We start from the raw sequence: 19,852 nt of genomic DNA on the forward strand, positions 1-19,852 counted from the left end.
AACTAATGTTTCTGAATGAAATGTACTCGACCAATAATGTATACGTATTTTTGTTACGGTTAAACTGATTAGTAGTCTTCAAAATTATACATTTGTTATGGCCAATGAAAATATTTATTATATTTTCATACGATAAATTTGATCGGTCAATGTTATGATATGGATTATTTTTCTTCTTTTTGAAATGTCATATGTTAATACGTGATTTTCTTCGAATCGACCAGGTAAAAGTTATGTTATTTTGATCGAAATAAATCGAATTTCCTTTAAATTAATAAATATTTATATAATTTTATTGGTTATTAATGAAATTTAATAAAATCTTTTAATTAAATATACATTTAACTTCATTTTTAAATTTTATATTAACTCATTACTGTGAATAATTACTCTCATATTTATATACTTGTTAATATGAACAAACTTTATTTATATTTTTGATTAATAACTTCATACAGTGACATATTTCACAAGCTTGAATATGACAAATTATTTATATTTCCCATTTAAATTTCAATAATTGGATATTCAATTTATTACCATTAAATAAAAACTTTAGCAGGTGTGGATAAGATTAATGTTAGCTCATTTAGGTTATAGTTCTATGCCAATATGAATATATGTTTTGTATAATTTTAACAGTTAAGTATTTTTTTTGAATGGAAATTATATTATGACAATTACTAAGGTAATCTTAAATATACTGTAAATACTGTCTTCAATGAGATGTCAGAAGATTTTTTTTTTATACAGAAATGTACATTTGTAGTCTTAAGAATTGGATTTAAAGTGTATAATATGTTTTAATGGAGTTTGTAATTTTCTACATTGTATATTTAGATCCAGCTTTGGTTGGTTTCTCTTTATTTGATAGTCTATCGCAATGGCTGTGTTCGGCAGACTCGACAGTTCGGGAGCTGTCGAGTATTTTTCTGCCGAACGCCTACGGTAGTGCTGTTTCGGAACATGTTTGATGTTTTGACGTTACGTTTAGTAGTGTCTTTCATTTATGCTACCTGTCTCTAGCTTAAACTGACCGATGATGGTTGCTTCCTGTTCCGATGCATACGTCGCTTCTCGTCGTTTGGCAGATTAACCACGTAACGGCTAACGATTGAAACACCTTTGCTTGGTTACGACTGTAGACTCTTCTGAATGCAGCCAATGGTGCCCAAAGGACTGTCTCCAAATTCCAAAATTTTGTCCTGCAAACATATTTGACACATTACATATAAATGATAAAAATAGGTCTACTTTTTTTTATATGGAATATACAAAATATTTGTGGCCCACCTACTTAAGACTTTGCAATTTGGTCCGTCAATTGTAAAGTTTTGCACCATTGATCTATCAAATAGACCAGGGCTTCTTAAACTATGGGTCGCAACCCCATTTGGGGTCGCTTAGCGAAATCTTATGGTCGCGAGATTTTAATGCAAAAATATTGAAAATAATTTGTGAGAGTTTGAAAATGGCACGTTTTGTGTCATACGTTTCGTGAGTTGCGCTTTGTGTCACTTCTGGTGCAGCGAGACAACAATTCAGCAACACTGTAGTGTGAACTAGAATAGTGTTGTCGCTTTTCACTGTATTCAGCTGTCTCTGTTCCATTGTAACACAAGAGTGAACTGTGGTAGTACACCATTATTGTTTTTGCAAATTTGTATATCTTTATTTTATATTTTTTGGGTCACAAAAAAAATCACAATCATAAATGGGTTCATGAATAAAAAAAGTTTAAGAAGCCCTGAAATAGACTAAAGATGTTTAATTTTTTTTGAAAAAAACATTGCTGGTTTTGGTGTGATTATTTCTTTAATAGTTAAAGCAGTATTTGTATCAAATTGAAAAAAGTATTTAAGATTAACAACATTTTTATAAACTTGCATGTTGTTAATAAACTGACTCCATTATCGAACTAAATATTTATTAACCGAATCCAAAAAACGTTAATAAACATTATTGTGTTACTATATTTTAATAGTATCAACAGATATCTTTAATTTATATAGGATGAATTAGTCATTATTTTAGAACATTTATTTAATTTTTCATGTAGAATGTTCCATATTCATATGTGCTTTTAACTGATGAAATCTCAAATGTACAGGATAAAATGTTCTTATTTATGTTTCTTTTAAACTGTATTTCATTATTATTTTTATTTTATATGCGATAAAATGTCATATTTGTGTTAAACCTTTTTATTTATTTGTTTCTGACATGCAGGATTAAAATGCAATTTTATTCGATAATTATCCAAATTTAATAATGGCGCACTAGATATACAATTTTTTTGATATACCAGATTATCATAAAGTATCCTATTTAATGCTGTCTAGAGATGTTTAGCAGTCCAAATTCAGCTAAATCTAGTATGGTGATACTTCAAGACATGAAAGACATTTTCATAAAGAAATAATTAGCACTAAAACTCACTACCATTGTACTTTTGATGTTGCAAACAACAAAAAAAAAACTGTTTTCTTTGCTTAAGCATGCAAGTTGCAGCTAAGTTCTGGGTATAAAAGTGGCCACAGCTGTTGAATATTATTCTTTCAGCTATAATGGTCATTACCTTGCTGAAAAATTTCTTGTGAAGTTGTCGTATGAAAACAATGTCAATGCTGTGTCTGCACTTTTACCATAGTAAGATTTTCACTGAAAACTATTGACTCCACAAGTTCTCAATCACTTGATTTAAGGAAATTGGACTTCTAGGAGTTCACTCTGGCCAAGAGCACAAACCTATCACTTCACATGTCACTAAAGATATTACCACAGCTGTTGTTGAATAATGTTGCAGGAGTGTACATGTAGTGTCATGGTAGTTGTGGAAGGTATTGAGAAAGTTAGAGCATTGTCATTTGTATAAGATCAGCTACAATCAGCAGTTGCTTGCTGCTAACAGGAAATTGAACACCTTTGTATTGACCTCCTTCCTTCCAGAATTAAATTGGATGCGTTATGTCTGTAGAAGATCCTGTAACTAGAGACACACAATACTTTACATAATTTTCCAGCAACTTAAACTTTAATACAACTAATATTTTCAGCTTGGTTAATAAGCTTCATCAGGTTTTTGAACAGCAATTCTGTTTGAAATGATATTTAAATTTATGTTATTTTACGATGATATTACATTACATTTTTTTTTTTTAAATTAATGGAATTATTGATTAAGTTACAAATAAAAACAAAATATAAATTTAAATAATAACAACAACAACAACATACTAAAATAGTGTACATTTTATTTACACTTATTCATAATTGAAGTCATTTGAAGTGCTACAATGACGTTAAGTTTTTATGTCGTTATTATACCAGGATAAAATGTAATGTTAAAGTATACGGGTCTAGCTGGATTGTCAGTATTTTGTCATTATAACTGGTGTTATTATATCCAAGTTTGACTGTCTTAATAATAAATTTGCTAAGTGCCATGTTTTTTGAAACAAGGTGAAATCTAGCTGCTTAATAATTAATTGTATGTTTTGGACATTAAAAACAAATTAACATTTTTATATCAGTGGAATGAACATCCATAACTTGCTTGGACCAAGGAAACCCTCATGTTTTTTCAGTAGACTCCATTGCACTCATCTAAAATTAGTATGGTGTATTTAAATCCACTTTCTAGGACCATTTTTCATAGAAACTTATGTCAATTGATCTATGGCATGCTCTGTAATGGCCCAGAGATATCAAGAGATGCTTGACACTTTTGCTGTACTTCAACTGCAAGAGCAACAATGCTTTGAGTCAACAGCTTTCATGAAAGATAGAGTACATCAACTGTGTAAAGTGGTTCCTGCAAAAACATTTAACGATAACAGAGTTATTAGTCCTGAGTGTCCTACCAACTGGCCACTTAATTCTCCAGATCATATCTGTCATCAAAATCAAAATCACATAATCTATGTGATTTTGGTTTTGATGACACTTAAAAAGTGTAGTCTATTGAGGACACACAGCATATTTTGCAGCCTTGAAAGATGCTGCATGTGATGTTTCTTACATGCAGCATCTTTCAAGGCTGATTAGCCACAGAGAATCAATTATGGTCCTGACCATAATTGATTCTCTGTGACCAACCATTGAATACTGTATACTGTTCGTTGCCTTCTCATTACATTTTCAATAAGGACAATATTGAGCAGTATCTCTTGCATTGCTAAAGTGTATGAATAGCATGAGTAAATTCTGTATAGCACATACATAAATAAAATGTTTGTTGCTTGCAACACCAAAAGTGCCATAGTGGTACTAATTCTTTTTTACAGAAATGTTTTCTGCATGTCCTAAATGTCACCAGTTTAACCATATTAAATTTGGTTGTATTTGGACTGCTGGACTCTAGACCAATGATTCTTAATTGGTTTTCTGCAAACTTACCTCAAGTGTTCTACAGAAAAAAGATTTTAAAGTTTTTATTGGAAATTTATTCCAATGTACTACAACATATTACTTTATTTGTAGACAATTCCATGTTTCTATTTTATTCAATGCAATAAAGTTTATTAGTTTCTTGCTTCACTGTTTCCTGAGAGTAGTAAACATGAAATTGCTTATTGAGTTTTTGAATATATTGATGCTAATGGTCTGCGAAATAAAAAAAAGTGTATGAATGATGTTCTGTGGTCTCAGGAAAGTTGAGAACCAGTACTCTAGACAGTTTTGAATAGGAGTATTTAATTACAATTTCCTATTGAATATAAACAATATCCTATTTTTTTTAAAAGATATTTAAGATGCAAATCATTGTAAATATTTTGATTTTTTTTGTAAATCAAAACATTTGTGATAGATAATTATTCATTTAATTAAGCTTAGAGTTATTTAAATACAGTAAACCTCTTAGTGATGACTTCTTAAACTTAGGAAAACTGGTCATCTCAAGTGGGTGACAAAAATATAAAGGATACAGAATACTGTATGTAGTACTACATAGTATATGTGATATTCTAGTATAACACTATACAGGCTACTGTGTAGGCAATATAGTAAATACAGTGGTACCTCAGGATACGAAATTAATCCGTTCCGAAACTGAGATCGTATCATGAAAATGTCGTAAGGTGGATCATCTTTTCCGATACGATTACATGTAAAACCAAATAATTCATTCCAACGCGAAAAACACACTCAAATTAAAGCCAAGTAATACATTAAAAAAAAACTGTAGTAAGAAAAACAAATGAAAAATGCGAACTAATGTAACGTCGTATGGTGAGTTTTTGTTCGTATCGTGGAGCAAAAATATGTTCGAATTTTATGTCGTATCCTGAAAATTTCGTATGCTGGGGCGTTCGTAACCTGAGGTACCACTGTATTATTTAAAAATGCTGTGTATTGGTTAATACCAGTTCTGCAAGAATATTTATTTATTTATTAGTACATCATATATATTACATTTTCATCTACAGTAAATAGAATTACATATGTCTTAAATGTTTAATTTAAAGCAGTGTTTTTCAACCTGTGGGTCGCGACCCCCCTGGGGGTCACGAAGCCTTACATGGGGGGTCGTGGGTAAAAGAAAAAGACAAGTGTTTGTAGGTCCTACACTACATTAAAAAAAACTACAATCTCAGCGAGATTATACAGTACAGTTGGTTTTTTGATTGACATATATATCTGAATGATGGGTGTCGGCAGGGAGGGGCCTGGGTGGGTACGGCCCACGCCAGAAAATGATAGCCGAAAAAATGTTGTGCTGACTCGTAAAAAAGAAGTAATAGGTAGAAAAGTAGAAGTTAAAAACTCTCATCCTAAAAAAAAGGGTCAACAGCACTACAAACGCAATGTTATTATGAGAAGGAAGTATCATAGTATACGTCTCTTAAGTTATTGTCGATTCTTCTTAATTTCTCATTTCAGTCAACAATAATTTCTCTCAACAGAAAGAAAATTAAATACATAATTCTTAAAATCACTGATATAGTTTTAATATGGCCCTAGGGGAGTCGCCAGTATTTTTTAACTTGTAAAGGGGTCGCGTATTCAAAAAGGTTGAAAAACACTGATTTAAAGTAATCTGAAACAAACATTTGCTTTTTTAGTTTTAACTTTTTTCAGATGATGATGTCTTCAGTATTTCTTTTCTGTTTTGATCCAAAAGCCATCTAAATTTTACCCAAATTTATCATTATCTATTATCATAATATTTGTTATCAATGGAAAGATTAAATTCATTGGTTTAGTTATATTATTCAGTTTAATGAGAATGAAGCATAGGCTAAGTTGTTATTGAGGATATTAACAGCACATTATGTGTTTGCTAGCACAGGCCCAAATGGGAGAAAATTAGAGACATTCAAGTTGGAAAAAATTGAGATGAATTTTTACATCTAACACAACAATACAACATACCCAAAATTGTATATTGTACAGTACATACCATGGTTTTAATTTCATCATTTCGGATAGGATGATGAAACTAGTTGATTCAAAGAGGATATTTTGCACAAAGAAACTATGAGTCCAGGTGATTACAAGAAGATAGAGGGGTGGTCAGCTTAAGGATGATTAAAAACAATGAGTCATATGGAATAAAAATTCTGTTTTAAGAAAATAATTTAAAAGGATGGTCTTCCGGAGTAGCTATAATGTATTAATGTGTGTTATTAATAAGAGAAAGATTGTCATAAGATATTTAAATGTCATAGTTTGTAAAAACTGATGCCTCACTAAATAAACCAGATAAAATATCAATTCTGAATATAAATTAATAAATTAATTAAATATTTATAACAAAAATAAAGGGACAATTTAATATACTGTATATGTATATAACTGTGTTTAATAAAAAAAAGCAAATTTAACAAATATATACAAAATATAATCTATCAAAACATTTTGAAACATTTTAAATCCAATTAATAATAGTATAAAGCTATAGAAATGTATAATTAATATAATATATTACTATTTTGTTGAATATTAGTATCATTTGAATTACTTCATACTATTTTTTGCAATCAAATTTTGATCTGCAAATATAAAATTAATACTTTGTAAAATATTTGCTGTTTTAAACTGTTTTGTTTGGCTTTTAGAATAACATTAATGTAGGGATGTTATAATAACAATTTTGAAATATATTGATTTTTGTTATTCAAAACAGTCGTATAGTTGCTTTTATACGAGTTACCGACTTTGTCTTTGTTGTATTTGCTTCATCTAGAAAGAAAATCCATGTAATTACTATATTATTATAGCACAAATAGATAATTGATATGATAAAATATATATTTATATCAAATTATATCTTTATTGTCTGTGTATTTGGAAAAAATCAAATTAACAATTATTAACAGGGGAAAAAACATTTCTGCTCGGCACCATTATCAAAATTATTAGGAAATTTTGGTTCCTGAATGTAGGATTTTTTACTAATTATTATTACTATTATTACAATAATCATTTTAAAAGATTAATTGACATATAAAAAATTAAATAAAAGTTTAAATTTTGAAGGTAATTCTTTCAAAATATTACAAATAGAAACAAAAATTTATAAATGTCTTTATCATGAAAATAAATTGTAATATTATTAATAATAAAATTATTAATTATTGATGTGGTATGTGCTGACAAGAGTTGCAAGTTTAAATTACATTTTGCGTCAATATTTTCCACTAGAAATATTTAAATATTAAGTATTTAATTAGATAATTAGAATCGATTAATTATGATTTAGTAACATCGTTTACCTCTAGATCAAATTTTATAATAAATTAATAGCCCTATCACAGATTAGAAAAATCTGACAATATTTAAATGTATGTTTAGCTTAAACATTTCAGCTAATTTAATTTTTATATATTGCCATACTTAGTTTATTTTTTGTAATTTTTCAATAATTAGTTTTAGATAATACTTTTTAAATCAAGTTTTAGAATTCATACAGTTCTGTCAGCCAATTTCATGAATTTTATATATAATGAATAAATTTCTACTTATAAAATAAAATGCAAAGTTCACTTTATTAGAGCGCGCAACTTTAAATTAACCTCCATTTATCTAGCATAGTGATTCTCAAATGATGCGTCTCAAGATATGACTAGGTATGCTGTAAATACTACAAAAGTATATTTAAAAATGAGAAGAAACCCATTTTTATGAAGATTTATTATATTTATGATCAATCAATAGCTAGGCTATACCATGAGGGTAGGGATGGCAAACCTTTTTTGTCTGCATGCCATAGAATAAATATACTTATCTTTAAAAATGTTTATGCATTCTGAAGTTTTAGACTTTGAATAACAATATTTAAATAAATGAAAGGAATATGCTTTAATTAGAGTAAATGTAAAGAAGCTGATTGAAATTGTGCTAGGTCGTGTGTCCCAACATGTCACTTTGGGCATACACGTCTTAGGTTCATCACCACTGTACTAGGATAATGGTTATTATTTTAAGTTACTGTTTAGCTATTCGGAGTTTAAAATACATTAATATATTTTTTATTTTATATACACAGTGTGCCAGAAAAATTTTACATGTTTTACAGTATGCTAGGAATCAAGAAAAATTGAGAATGACTGCTGAGCAATTTGGACAATCAAGCCTATCATCAAGAGAATAACTGTGACAGAGACATTTGTACAGAAGTTCTATTGTAGTTGTTCTTTTGATAATGGCTCGACTGCCTGAAAATGTTACGGAAGTTAATAGTGTATTTAAATTTGTGCGCTCCAATAATACAGAATTTGTGTTTTATTAAATTAAATGTAAAAATAAAACTATTTTGTTTATAGGGTATAATGGCAAAAAGTTTAGACGATTTTAATCTTCCCCAGTCGGCAATTTCGAAAATTGTCAAGCATACCGTGAGTATTGTTATATCTAATTATGTAAAATTATAAAGTATGTTTTCTTGTCGGCAATTGTTTTTTTCATTATTTAGCTATTTTCTTTTATGTACTGTACCGTAATAAATGTTAACTTATCATTTATCTATTAACAGAATTGAAGAAAAATTGATTTGATGATGAAAACTGTTTCATAGTGGGGTCAGACAGATAGAAGACATAGAACGAAGCATGACATTTAAAGCAGATCCACGAAAATTCCTGAGATTCTGTTCTGAATTTACATTTGAATCTCTTGAAATGGTTGATAGACAATTTTGTCATTTCGACCACTCGGGTCTGTAAGAATAAAAGTGAATTGACTTGAAATTGCCATGATAGAAAAGAGCTTTTTGAATATTCTTTTTAATCAAAACAATACAAATTGTTTTGATTAAATAGAAATTGATCAAAACATGAAAACATGCTTATAGTTGCTTTCTTAATAAGAACTTCAATCATCTATTTTTATAATTTATTATATTTTTTTTATATGTGCATGCAGCTTCCTGATGGAATATCTATATCTAATGAAGCCAAAGAAGCTTTATCTAAAGCAGCGAGTGTTTTTGTATTATATTCAACTTCTTGGTTAGTTTTTGTTTTTCAATTATTTCCAAATTTTTAACATAATTGTTACTAATAAGATTATTATTTTATTTACAGTGCTAATAATTTTGCATTAAGAGCAGAAAAAAAGACATTAACTACTCCAGATATATATGCTGCAATGGAAGACATGAATTTTGGTTCTTTTGTAAATTCCTTGAAAGAAAGTCTAAAAAGTAAAAAAAAAATCATTTTTTTTTACATTTATTTTAGAAATATTAGAAGTTATAATTACTATATTTTATGGCATTTAAGATGTCTTCCCATTTCAGTAAAGAATATTTAGGAAAAAGTATTAAGTACTTAGTATTTAGTGTATTTAAGCCATCCCTTTACCTTTTAGTACCAATTTTAAAAAATAAAATTAGAATTCACACTTTTACTTATCATGGGACCATGCCAAAATTGAAGGTTTAATGTATGCCATTCAATGAATAGCAACAAAATAAAATATTGATGGCATGCAAATCAGCCAATGAAACAATTCAATATATTGTTTTCAGATGCCAATCATTTGCATCAACAGAATATACTACAAGACAATCAAATTACCAAAATAATCTTATTATCATCTTGCAAAAATATTCAAACTTCTTAGTAATATGGTACCTTATTTCAAATTCAGTCTACCTCTAGTAATTGAAAACAATTCAGCAATATTATATTGGAATAAACAACTAATAACAGACAAAACAATTGATTATAATAAATCTGACATTGTTCTTGTTGATAAAATTTCAAGGAAAACCTGTTTTGTTAGTATCAAATATCAGTCACTGAAAAATGAAGTTCAATGACTTTTGAAGCAAAAGGAAATACTATTAATACCAATAATTATATCGGTGGCAGCTCTAATTCCAAAAACATTAACCGTGCATCTAAAGTAACTGCCACTAACTTGATCTTCTACCAGAAATTCAGAAGGTTGTTGTTTTACAAGCATGCCATATCACTCTCAGATTCCTCAACCCTGTACAACAATAAGAAAACAAAGGCTTGGTTTTCATTGACCCGCCAAAATTACCAGTTGAACTGTGAGAAACAGACATAATAATAATAATTCTCTCACCAGTCACCACCTTGCTGTGGTTAGAGCTCAGTAATTCTGATGAACTACACAACCATGCTGGCTGGAGTATCTGCTGCTGGTAGGGTCACCCAATGAGGTCTGTGGGGAGAAATGAAGCTAAGAGTGACTGAACCCACATCTGTGGAGATCTAACGATGGTGATAACACGATCCAAATGTAATACCATCTCAGCCATTGCCTGAGTTAACAAGGCCCGTGCTCGTGAGTTAGGCAGATGCTTGCATTTGAAAAATTTCTCAGTCTCCCTTGGCCACAAGTGGTGAAAATAGCATTGGTCCAAGTATGGCTACTGCAATATTATTTCCTTATATCAAAACACATAACTTTTGTTGTTGTAAACATACTGAATAAATGCATATGCATACAGTATGTACAGTGCATAAATATATTGTATATGTAATACATTTGAAACTTTGTTTAAAAAAATTTAATAACTGTTTTAATTTCTGAGTGTAAGTGACAAGGTGTTATACATCATAGTAATGTATTAATATGATGTATAATGTATTAATGTATTTAACTATACATGTGATATTTCATTGTAATAAAAATCTAGATGAGATAATTACTGTTTTAAAAAGGCCACACAAAAACATTGACTGGGCCGCGTGTTGGACATTGCTGTTTTAGATGATTATGAATACTTGGTGTGGTCTTTGTCATAGATGGTACCTATCGTAAAATATTTGCATAAATATTATTGAGGGGGGATCGGTGGAAATGTTAGATCTGAAATGAATATAAATAAAACATCTGGAAATTAAAATTGTTTCCAAGTAACTCTTGAACTCCAGTAAAAAGTCAGATTAGAAGGATATAACAATTTGTTTATTAGTCCAAAAAACCTTTTTAGGAAGTTAGATAAGTAAAGAAAATAAATTATTCACAAATAATGAAAAACTCTTCTACAGGCAAATTAATACCAACTCTAATACTGATTCCCAACACAACGTCATGCCAACTGAAAAAGAAGTCACTAATTATTGGTCTTCTTTTTGGTCTGCTGCTGTCATGCACAATGCTGAAGCAGACTGGATCAAAGAGGAGAGCAGACATGAAGACATACTTAGTATGCCTTGTGTTGAAATAAATACACAAGACATCCATTGCATGATGCAGAAAGCACACAACTGGATAACGCCTGCTGTAGACACATTCACAGTTTCTGGTCCAAAAAATTATATCCCTACACCAGGAACTAGCTAAACATTTAATTCATATTATCAACAATCCACAAGACATGCTAAATTTTCTCATGCAGGGCATCACCTATATGAAACCAAAAAACACCACCACCAAAGGTCCTGCATAGTACAGACCAAAGTACAGTACATGTCTTCCAACACTTTACAAGATTCTTATCTCTTGTATTGCAAACAAAATGTACAAGCATATTGATGAACATGACATTCTTACAGAACAACAAAAAGCCTACTGTAGAAATCAGAAAGGTTGGAAAGAACCTATGGCAAGTTCATAAGAAACACAGAAACATACACATGGCATACATTGATTAAAGAAAAGCATTCAGTAGTGTTCCACACATTTGGCTGCTGCGGACACTTTGCATCTACAAAATTCATCCTCAACTCATTAGTTTCCTTGGTTCTATCATGTTCCATTGGAGAAAAATATTACATATCTTAACCTCAATAACACACAAAAAAAAATATACATCGAGCAAAGAAATTTTTAAGGAGATTAGATTCCTTGAGTCCTCTCTGTTTCTACCTTGTACTTAACTCTTTATACATTTATAACACATTTAACAAAACACAATATGGTTACAATATCAGACACAATAAAACAACACTGTTCACATTACCACATCTCATGTACATGGATGATATCAAACTTGACAAGTGCAGTAAGTTTGCCTATGTAATAGACATCTCCATTCCCAACACTCATAACATGAAAAATGCAAATACTGAAAAAATCAACAAGTACTGTACACCCCACTCACCCAAGAAATAAGGCATCTGTGGAGGATGGATAGGTATTTATTGTGACTGTGGTCCTCTCTTCCACTGGTATTATACCACATACACTATTCAAATGCCTAGAAACATTACACCTTAATAAAAACATATACACAGCACTACAGAAAGCCACAATTGAACACATATCACATTGTTAGGAAGTTTCTAGATGTTGACACACACACTAATAACACAGCTTAACGTAACATTTGTTTGGGTAGCTGTGCCTTGACTTTAGTTCAGCATAGACTTGGCGCCAGTATCAGATAAGTATGACATTCACAACATAATAATAATAGTAATTATTATTATTATGTTGTGAATGTCACAACATTCATTTAATTAAACATAATAATAATAATTACTATTATTATTATGTTTAATTAAAGAATAACTCTTTCATTCAAGAGGTGGACCAGGTAAATATTGCCTGTAGCCAATTGAAGGCCGTTTGGCAAATTAATTAGCATATGGGATATTTCAACTTCACATATAAGATGTAGGGATTTTTTTTTTTTTTTGGCAAAGTTTCATCTTATGGGCCGTAAAATATAGTAATTTCACAAAACAAGAATAAGAAATAGATTTATTAATTAATACAATTTCAATTATATAAATAGATGCTTAAATTGAACACTTTACGGAAAATTTTTGGGCTGCAATTTGAAAAAATTGTTATTAAATGCTTTTATTTAAGTTGCTTTGTATCATGTCCTCCAATCTTGCAACTCAAATTTCATCCAAATTTCTAAGTTGTCGTGACTTCAGCATCTGTACTCCTTTACAGAAATTACAGAGTCCTCCTAATTGACACAAAACATTGTTTAAAAAAACTTTACAGAGGCAAATATAATTTATTGGACCATCTGCAATATAATTGTTATGCATGTGTTAATAAAATGTAGTTATAATTATTCAAATATTTCTAATTTTTGAGTTAGCTGTTGTTTGGGTTCTTCTGGATAAGCCATTGGCAGTGATGTATATGATGGTGGTGTGCCATTCCAACCCACCAACCCCAATCCTAAAAATCACGATGAATAAAAGCATTTATTGACGAGACTATGTCTCGTCTCTAACTCACACTGCTGTCAATGGCTGCGCACCTATAGAGATATGGAGGAGTACGTGTCAGGAGTTGCAATTTGGCACAGAGTATTTGGTGCCCAAATCATAAAATAAACCAGATTTGTAAGTGGTCGGAACCGAGAACCGGGTCAAAATAAAATACAAAATGCTGAGATTGTAAGAGACTTTTTATTGATCAAGAGCTACAGATTTAGAGTATAATAAAAAAAAAATTAATCCAAATATAAATTATTCTGTTATAATTTCAAACTGTTAAGTTGGTTTTTCTGAATTAGAGAATTGCATTTCTAACTGTAAAAGTTGAATTAAAAATCATATTGTATTTGCATTAGTATACAATGTGGACTGTGAAGTTACAGTATGGCATGAGAAGTCATACAGAATAGCAAATATTTCAGTTTTAGACTTTATTTTTTATTACTTTTCAGTTCAAGCATTCTCATTAATTTATTACAGTGTTGTTAAACAAAAATGTGAGAGTATCGATAGAGCTGTTTTTTCACTTCAACGAGTTTTAGTAATGAAAATCTATTAGTATTTTTGCCATTTTTTCCAAATATTTATCTTATAAAATATCTTATATATGTAGAGTAAATCTTGTGTGATATTTAATCAAAAATCAGATTAAATTACTTATACTAAATTATACATTTATCATTTCAGTTTACCATACAGAAAAAGGAAAGAGAGATAATTGTAAAATGATAAAAAAGCACAAATTAGGTAATTCCATTCTGATGGAAGAAGAAGAAAATCTAGAATAATAATGTTAGCAATAAATTATATATTTATATCTCATATGCCATATTTATACTTTTATACTGTTATATTTAATATATTTATTGTCTAATTATTAAGATGAATCGTGTGTATATGTATGAAAGTTTTATAATTCACAATTTCCCCGCCAATCAACATGTTTTGGTTTAAATCTTTTTATAAAATATGCTTTTACTTTAATTTCTGAGCAAATTATAGGAAATATTAATGAATGAATCATTTTTTTACAAAATTAAAGTTGAATTTTAGTTCTTTTATAAAGAACTTGTACTGTACATGCATTAACGAATACAAAATGATTTAAATTTCATTAATTTTATAATCTTGATGCTGATTGAATAAGAAGTTGTGGAGTATAATTGTGTTATTCAAATATATGGAATCTGTATAAATTTGTACTTGTTGATATCTTTTAAATTTATAAAAATAAATGTATGTGGATATCAAATTGGTTTTCATAGTTTTTTAAAGCCTTTAAATAACAAAAATTAAACAATGTTTACGAAACTTGGTGTGGAAAACGACCTTCTTAGCACCCACATATCAGAAAAAAAGATTCATTCAATCTGTAAATTGCTTATAATATATTATGAAGATTATAAAACAAAGTTTGAAATATAATTTATGATTTATTATTTAAGAAAAATCAACACTTTTTCCCTTTCTGAAAACTAATGAATTGCATTGATTTTTACCTTTAGATTCTTTAACAATAAATATAAAAAAGTTCCTCCTTTGTGTCAATTTCTGAATTCAAAGGGATCTATATTTTTATGGGTCCCTTTGAACTGGATGCTTGGAATTTTTCATAGATTAATCTTGTTCTTAACATCCTAGACCATTGTGGGCCTGACCGAATCTGCTATGAAGATACTCCTGATGTCACAAAGTTGAAATAGTTAAAAGAGAGACAAAACCTATCTTTTAACCTCTCTCTCGATTTTTATGGAATGATTCATATATAACTTCTTGGAACACTTTTACCCAGGCTAATGCAAATTATTTTGTTCAAAAAGAATGATGAAATAAATTTAGTACATATATATGAAATATAAACTAAACAGCAAAGATGTCATAGATACCGTTCAGGAACTTTAACTTTCTCCCATGATTGTCCTTCACAAGTGACATAGCTTCTGAATGACTACTCATTAGGAATCTAATGACAAAATCACGTATTGGAGCAACAAATAACTTTTCCTAAAATGGGCGTCGGAACACAAGGGAAGGACCCCCATATAAAAAGTAAAGGCCGGTCCGCCTCCTTGTGAGGCAATTGATGGGATCTTAGCTGACTATACCTACCAGACATTTGTCCAAGATCTGCCCCATCCAGGAGTCTTGCTTTCCCAACTGAGCAGAAACCTCTCCATCCATTTGTCAAGACGATCCACAGCATTCCGACATCAATTAAGGATCTAACAATCGAGGTATTTACCAACACGCATCCTACTTTGTAAATTCTCTCTCACACAATTCTAAATTGACTCCCATTAATAATTTGCTCTTTTAGAAAAGTCTTTTCATTTAATAAATTATTGTTAATTTTACTAAAATGCACACTGGAGTGCATTATTTCTGGATACTCAATCTATCTATCTTTCCCTCTTCCATCCGTCCATATTTATCCCCATATGTAGACACTCGCACACGTTCTACAAACCGGCGGAAAAACAAAATCAAAGGTTTCTGTATTTGCCGGAAAACAGTGGTGTCGGGAGAATAGTAAGGGGTGCTTCTCAGATGTCACACATATATGAAAATAAAGTTTGTTCTATACTTGTCATGAAAGAGAAAAAAATTTTTATTTCACCTTTGTTTCCATTATGAAAGCAATCACATGGGCTATTCACTTGGTAGTTAACCAGGAAATTCCCATATCTGACCACTGATGATCCCAGTATCAACCACAAAAGCAGTAGTTATCTGTATAAATTTGGTTAGATAAGTGGGAAAACTTATATGTAATGTTTGTGTAGTAAATAAACCATAAATTACATATCAGCAGCATTGTTGCAGCAACATTATAAGGAACGGGTTCCTGCATCCAAGAAAAGTTTTCAATAAGAGAAACATTTTTTAAACTTTTTACATTTTTGCAGGCTTAAGAATCTTTTTAGTAAAACATTAAACAGAAAACATAAAAAATTAATATTTGTTTTACATCAATTTAACTTTTCAAGAATTATAAAAATTCAAAGTACAACTTTCTATTGCAAGATTCTACCATTGTTCCTTCTAATTCTAACCCTATTTTCTATCTTTTCTCGTACTATCTCCTTATTTTAGGATAGTGTTCGAGCATATCCTAACTCTATGTGAATTCATTATATCAGCTCGTGTCTGTGAGGATGAGTTAAAAGGCTTGTGTAATCCCACTCTTTACAGACAGAGATGACGAAATTTACCCAAAAATCCAAATTTTTAATATTGAGAAAATCTTTCTGGAACGTTGTCACGTGTGCCTGATGGTGTCATTGTACCAGAAAGATCTTCCAAAGCAACTGGAAATTCAAATTCATATAGGGAATTCCATAGCGCCTGAAGAAGAACCACATTAGGTTCGAAAACGTTTGCAAAGTCCTCTGCATTGGAGAAGAAGAACACTGGTTACAGGCAGTGAAGTTGGGTAATTTATCTACTCCGGTGTTAAAATTTCTTTATAGTTTAATTAAAACAAATCGTTTTTGCATTAGAAATTTACATTTCATTTTAGAATAGGAATATTTCTTAATTAATGCAAGTTGTGTTTTTACAACATTCTCTCATTTTCCTTTGCAGAATGGATAATTTCAAAGAATTGAAGAAGTGGCACACCTCGGGCCATGCCCAGCCCCAGGATGGCGCCTGGTGTAATGCAGGTGCTTCCAAAAGATGCGGAGGAGGAGTGGCATACACCCGTTGTGAAACGGGTGGTGATCATGAAAAACCTCTTCTCTGCCGAGGTCTTCTTACGCAGATTTCAACTTTCCACCGAATATGATACAGCCACCCAGAACTGACCTTTTACCCAACTACGACTTAATCGACTGGACTTTACTTTCTATCCCAATTTACGGATGATTTGACTCTATTGGAGATTGGTTCTCCCACTTCGGTTAAAGTGCATAGAACATCGACATTGTTTAATGTTTCGTTGTCACTTTGGCCAATGTTCTCGTGTTTAATAAAAGACTGTGTTTAAGCGACTATTAACTGGCCAATGCAACTTATATAATATCTCGACCGGTGTTCCATTGATACTAGTAAAACGTTTCATCACAGAATAATGTAGTACAGGAGAAAACCATTTTCACGTTGAACTTTAACCAAAAACACAGTCGATATGTGTTCAGACCAGAATTTAATTACTTTAGCAATTAAATTTGTATGTGGAATTTTCACAATTGTATATAAATTTTTGTACTTAATAAAACTTATTAAATTTCATAACTGTTTAATGATTCGATATTTATCAAAATATTAAAAATTATTATTAATCCAAAAATGCACAATGTCTAATTAAAATTAACAGTTATGAGGGATGACAAAAAAAAAAAGAAAAAAAAAATTGCATTTAAAGTAAAAATTGAGCGGTTTGGCGCAACAACGGTGTGTCCCTGGTATATTAACTTGCATAATATTAAATTTATTTTGATTCTTGAATTTTACAGCAAATTTGAATTTAAAATAACATTTTGGTATATTTGGTCAAATGCAACTGTTTATTAGAAGACTGGTAATCAAGAGCCTTCTTCTAGTTGAAAACACTAACGAATAATTGAATCTATTTAAATAACTAGCTTGTTACACCCGGCTTGGCCCGGGTTTAGAAAGTATCCTTTGCAGTAATGGTCATGCCCGGCGTTATTAATCATAAATTTGAAAAATGTTTGCGGTAAAACCCAATAAACTTTATTTGATTACCACAACGCCATACGTGAGCCATCTTCCGAGAGAGAGAGATGCCTCTCAGGCAGACTTTTATGGGGAAACTGGCCCCAATTTAGGTGTTACTAACGTGAATAAAATCCGGAAAACCCCATGTGGCTGGCGTGTTGGCGATGCACTGGTGGGACCTTATTAGAATTAAGAAAGTACCATTCAGAAATGAAAAATCCTCCCCCGAGCCGTTAGATGTGGAAAATTAAATACTTATATAGTTTTCATAGTGTAATACTTTTCGCTGGATGCACGTAAGTGTTAACAGAAACTGGAAATGGTGTAACTTTCTACTCCATGCAGGTGAATAATATGTGATACTCAGTATAATATAGTGCGGTTTACTTCCCGTTATATTGTCTCAGTAATTAAGTGAATATAATATTTTTAATTATATCCTTTTCTGTATGAATTATATTTAGTTTATTATTATTATTTTTTTTTTTTTTGCCAACAGATTGCACTATGTGTAAATCAGCAAATCAAATGTAGATAGAAATTAATTGATTTATAGAAATCCAATAGATATTTTGAGGTGGGATGTACGACATTATCTAAATTAGAAGTATGTGATAGGAAACTCGGTTAACTGCCGAGTTTCCTATCAATTAATTGAACAGCTAAGGAGTGTATAGCTAACGAACAAACAAACATTCTCATTTACAAATATAAAGACGTAGATTTTATGTTATTAGGTGCAATTTTCAAATTGCAGACCTGTAGATTCCCTCATTCATCAACAGATACACTCAACTACAAATTGTGATGCCTACTTACTTTCATCCAATTTGTTTCGTGCTAAATGTTTAATAATACTTGCACATTAATTAATATTTATTACATGTGCTAATAATATGATCTGTTAGGAATGGGTAGAATAGCTCTTTTCTAGATATTACCATATATTTTGGCAGATAAGTCAGCCTTGTATATGACAAGGTTCAAATTTCAGTCTAAATTTCATAATCTTAGCTCATCTGTTGTATAAGATAATCCTAAATTATTAAACCATTTGTGAAGAAGTTTGAAACGGTAACAATAATCAATACGCTGATTAAACTTTACAATGATACAGTATAAGTTGCAGAATGCACACTGTTAGCAAGCAGTTAGTGTAATATGTGTCTCAGTCCATAAGTGATCAAGATGCATACTCTCTCAATTTATTATCATCACCACTAATAATAATAATAATAAATGCTTATGTAGATACCGTATATACAATCGACGTCCTATAACATGGGTTCATATAATGTGGATTCGTATATCGCGGCGAAAAAATTGCGACCGTATTCATATAAAGATGCTAAAAGAGACTCTTAACGCCGACTCGTGTCGCGACAGGATTGGTCGAATCTGGACCAATAGTGGACGAGCAGTCGAACTACTTACACGCTACAGAGAGTTTAGGCAGGTAAGTTGTGTTTACTATCATCTGTACAGTATACAGGCCTAAATTAGGTACTGTAAATCTAATACAGTAATGTAATTTTATACATTTCTTGTGAAAGAAACATTTC

At 30.5% G+C, this 19,852-nt stretch overlaps 1 protein-coding gene across 1 annotated transcript; it reads left to right on the forward strand.

Moving 5' to 3' along the window:
* The first annotated feature begins 15 nt into the window (after positions 1–15).
* On the forward strand, positions 16–17,837 carry LOC111618643 (DNA polymerase epsilon subunit 3-like). The gene is made up of 5 exons (XM_023360204.1): positions 16–224; positions 8,769–8,840; positions 9,367–9,452; positions 9,528–9,646; positions 14,295–17,837. Exons 1-5 carry the CDS (start codon positions 192–194, stop codon positions 14,393–14,395), a joined length of 411 nt encoding a protein of 136 aa, XP_023215972.1. The 5' UTR covers positions 16–191; the 3' UTR covers positions 14,396–17,837.
* Positions 17,838–19,852: the final 2,015 nt, after the last annotated feature.

Source organism: Centruroides sculpturatus, unplaced genomic scaffold (genome assembly GCF_000671375.1).
Source record: "Centruroides sculpturatus isolate CEXI.00-Female unplaced genomic scaffold, Cexi_2.0 scaffold94, whole genome shotgun sequence".
NCBI lineage: Eukaryota > Metazoa > Arthropoda > Arachnida > Scorpiones > Buthidae > Centruroides > Centruroides sculpturatus.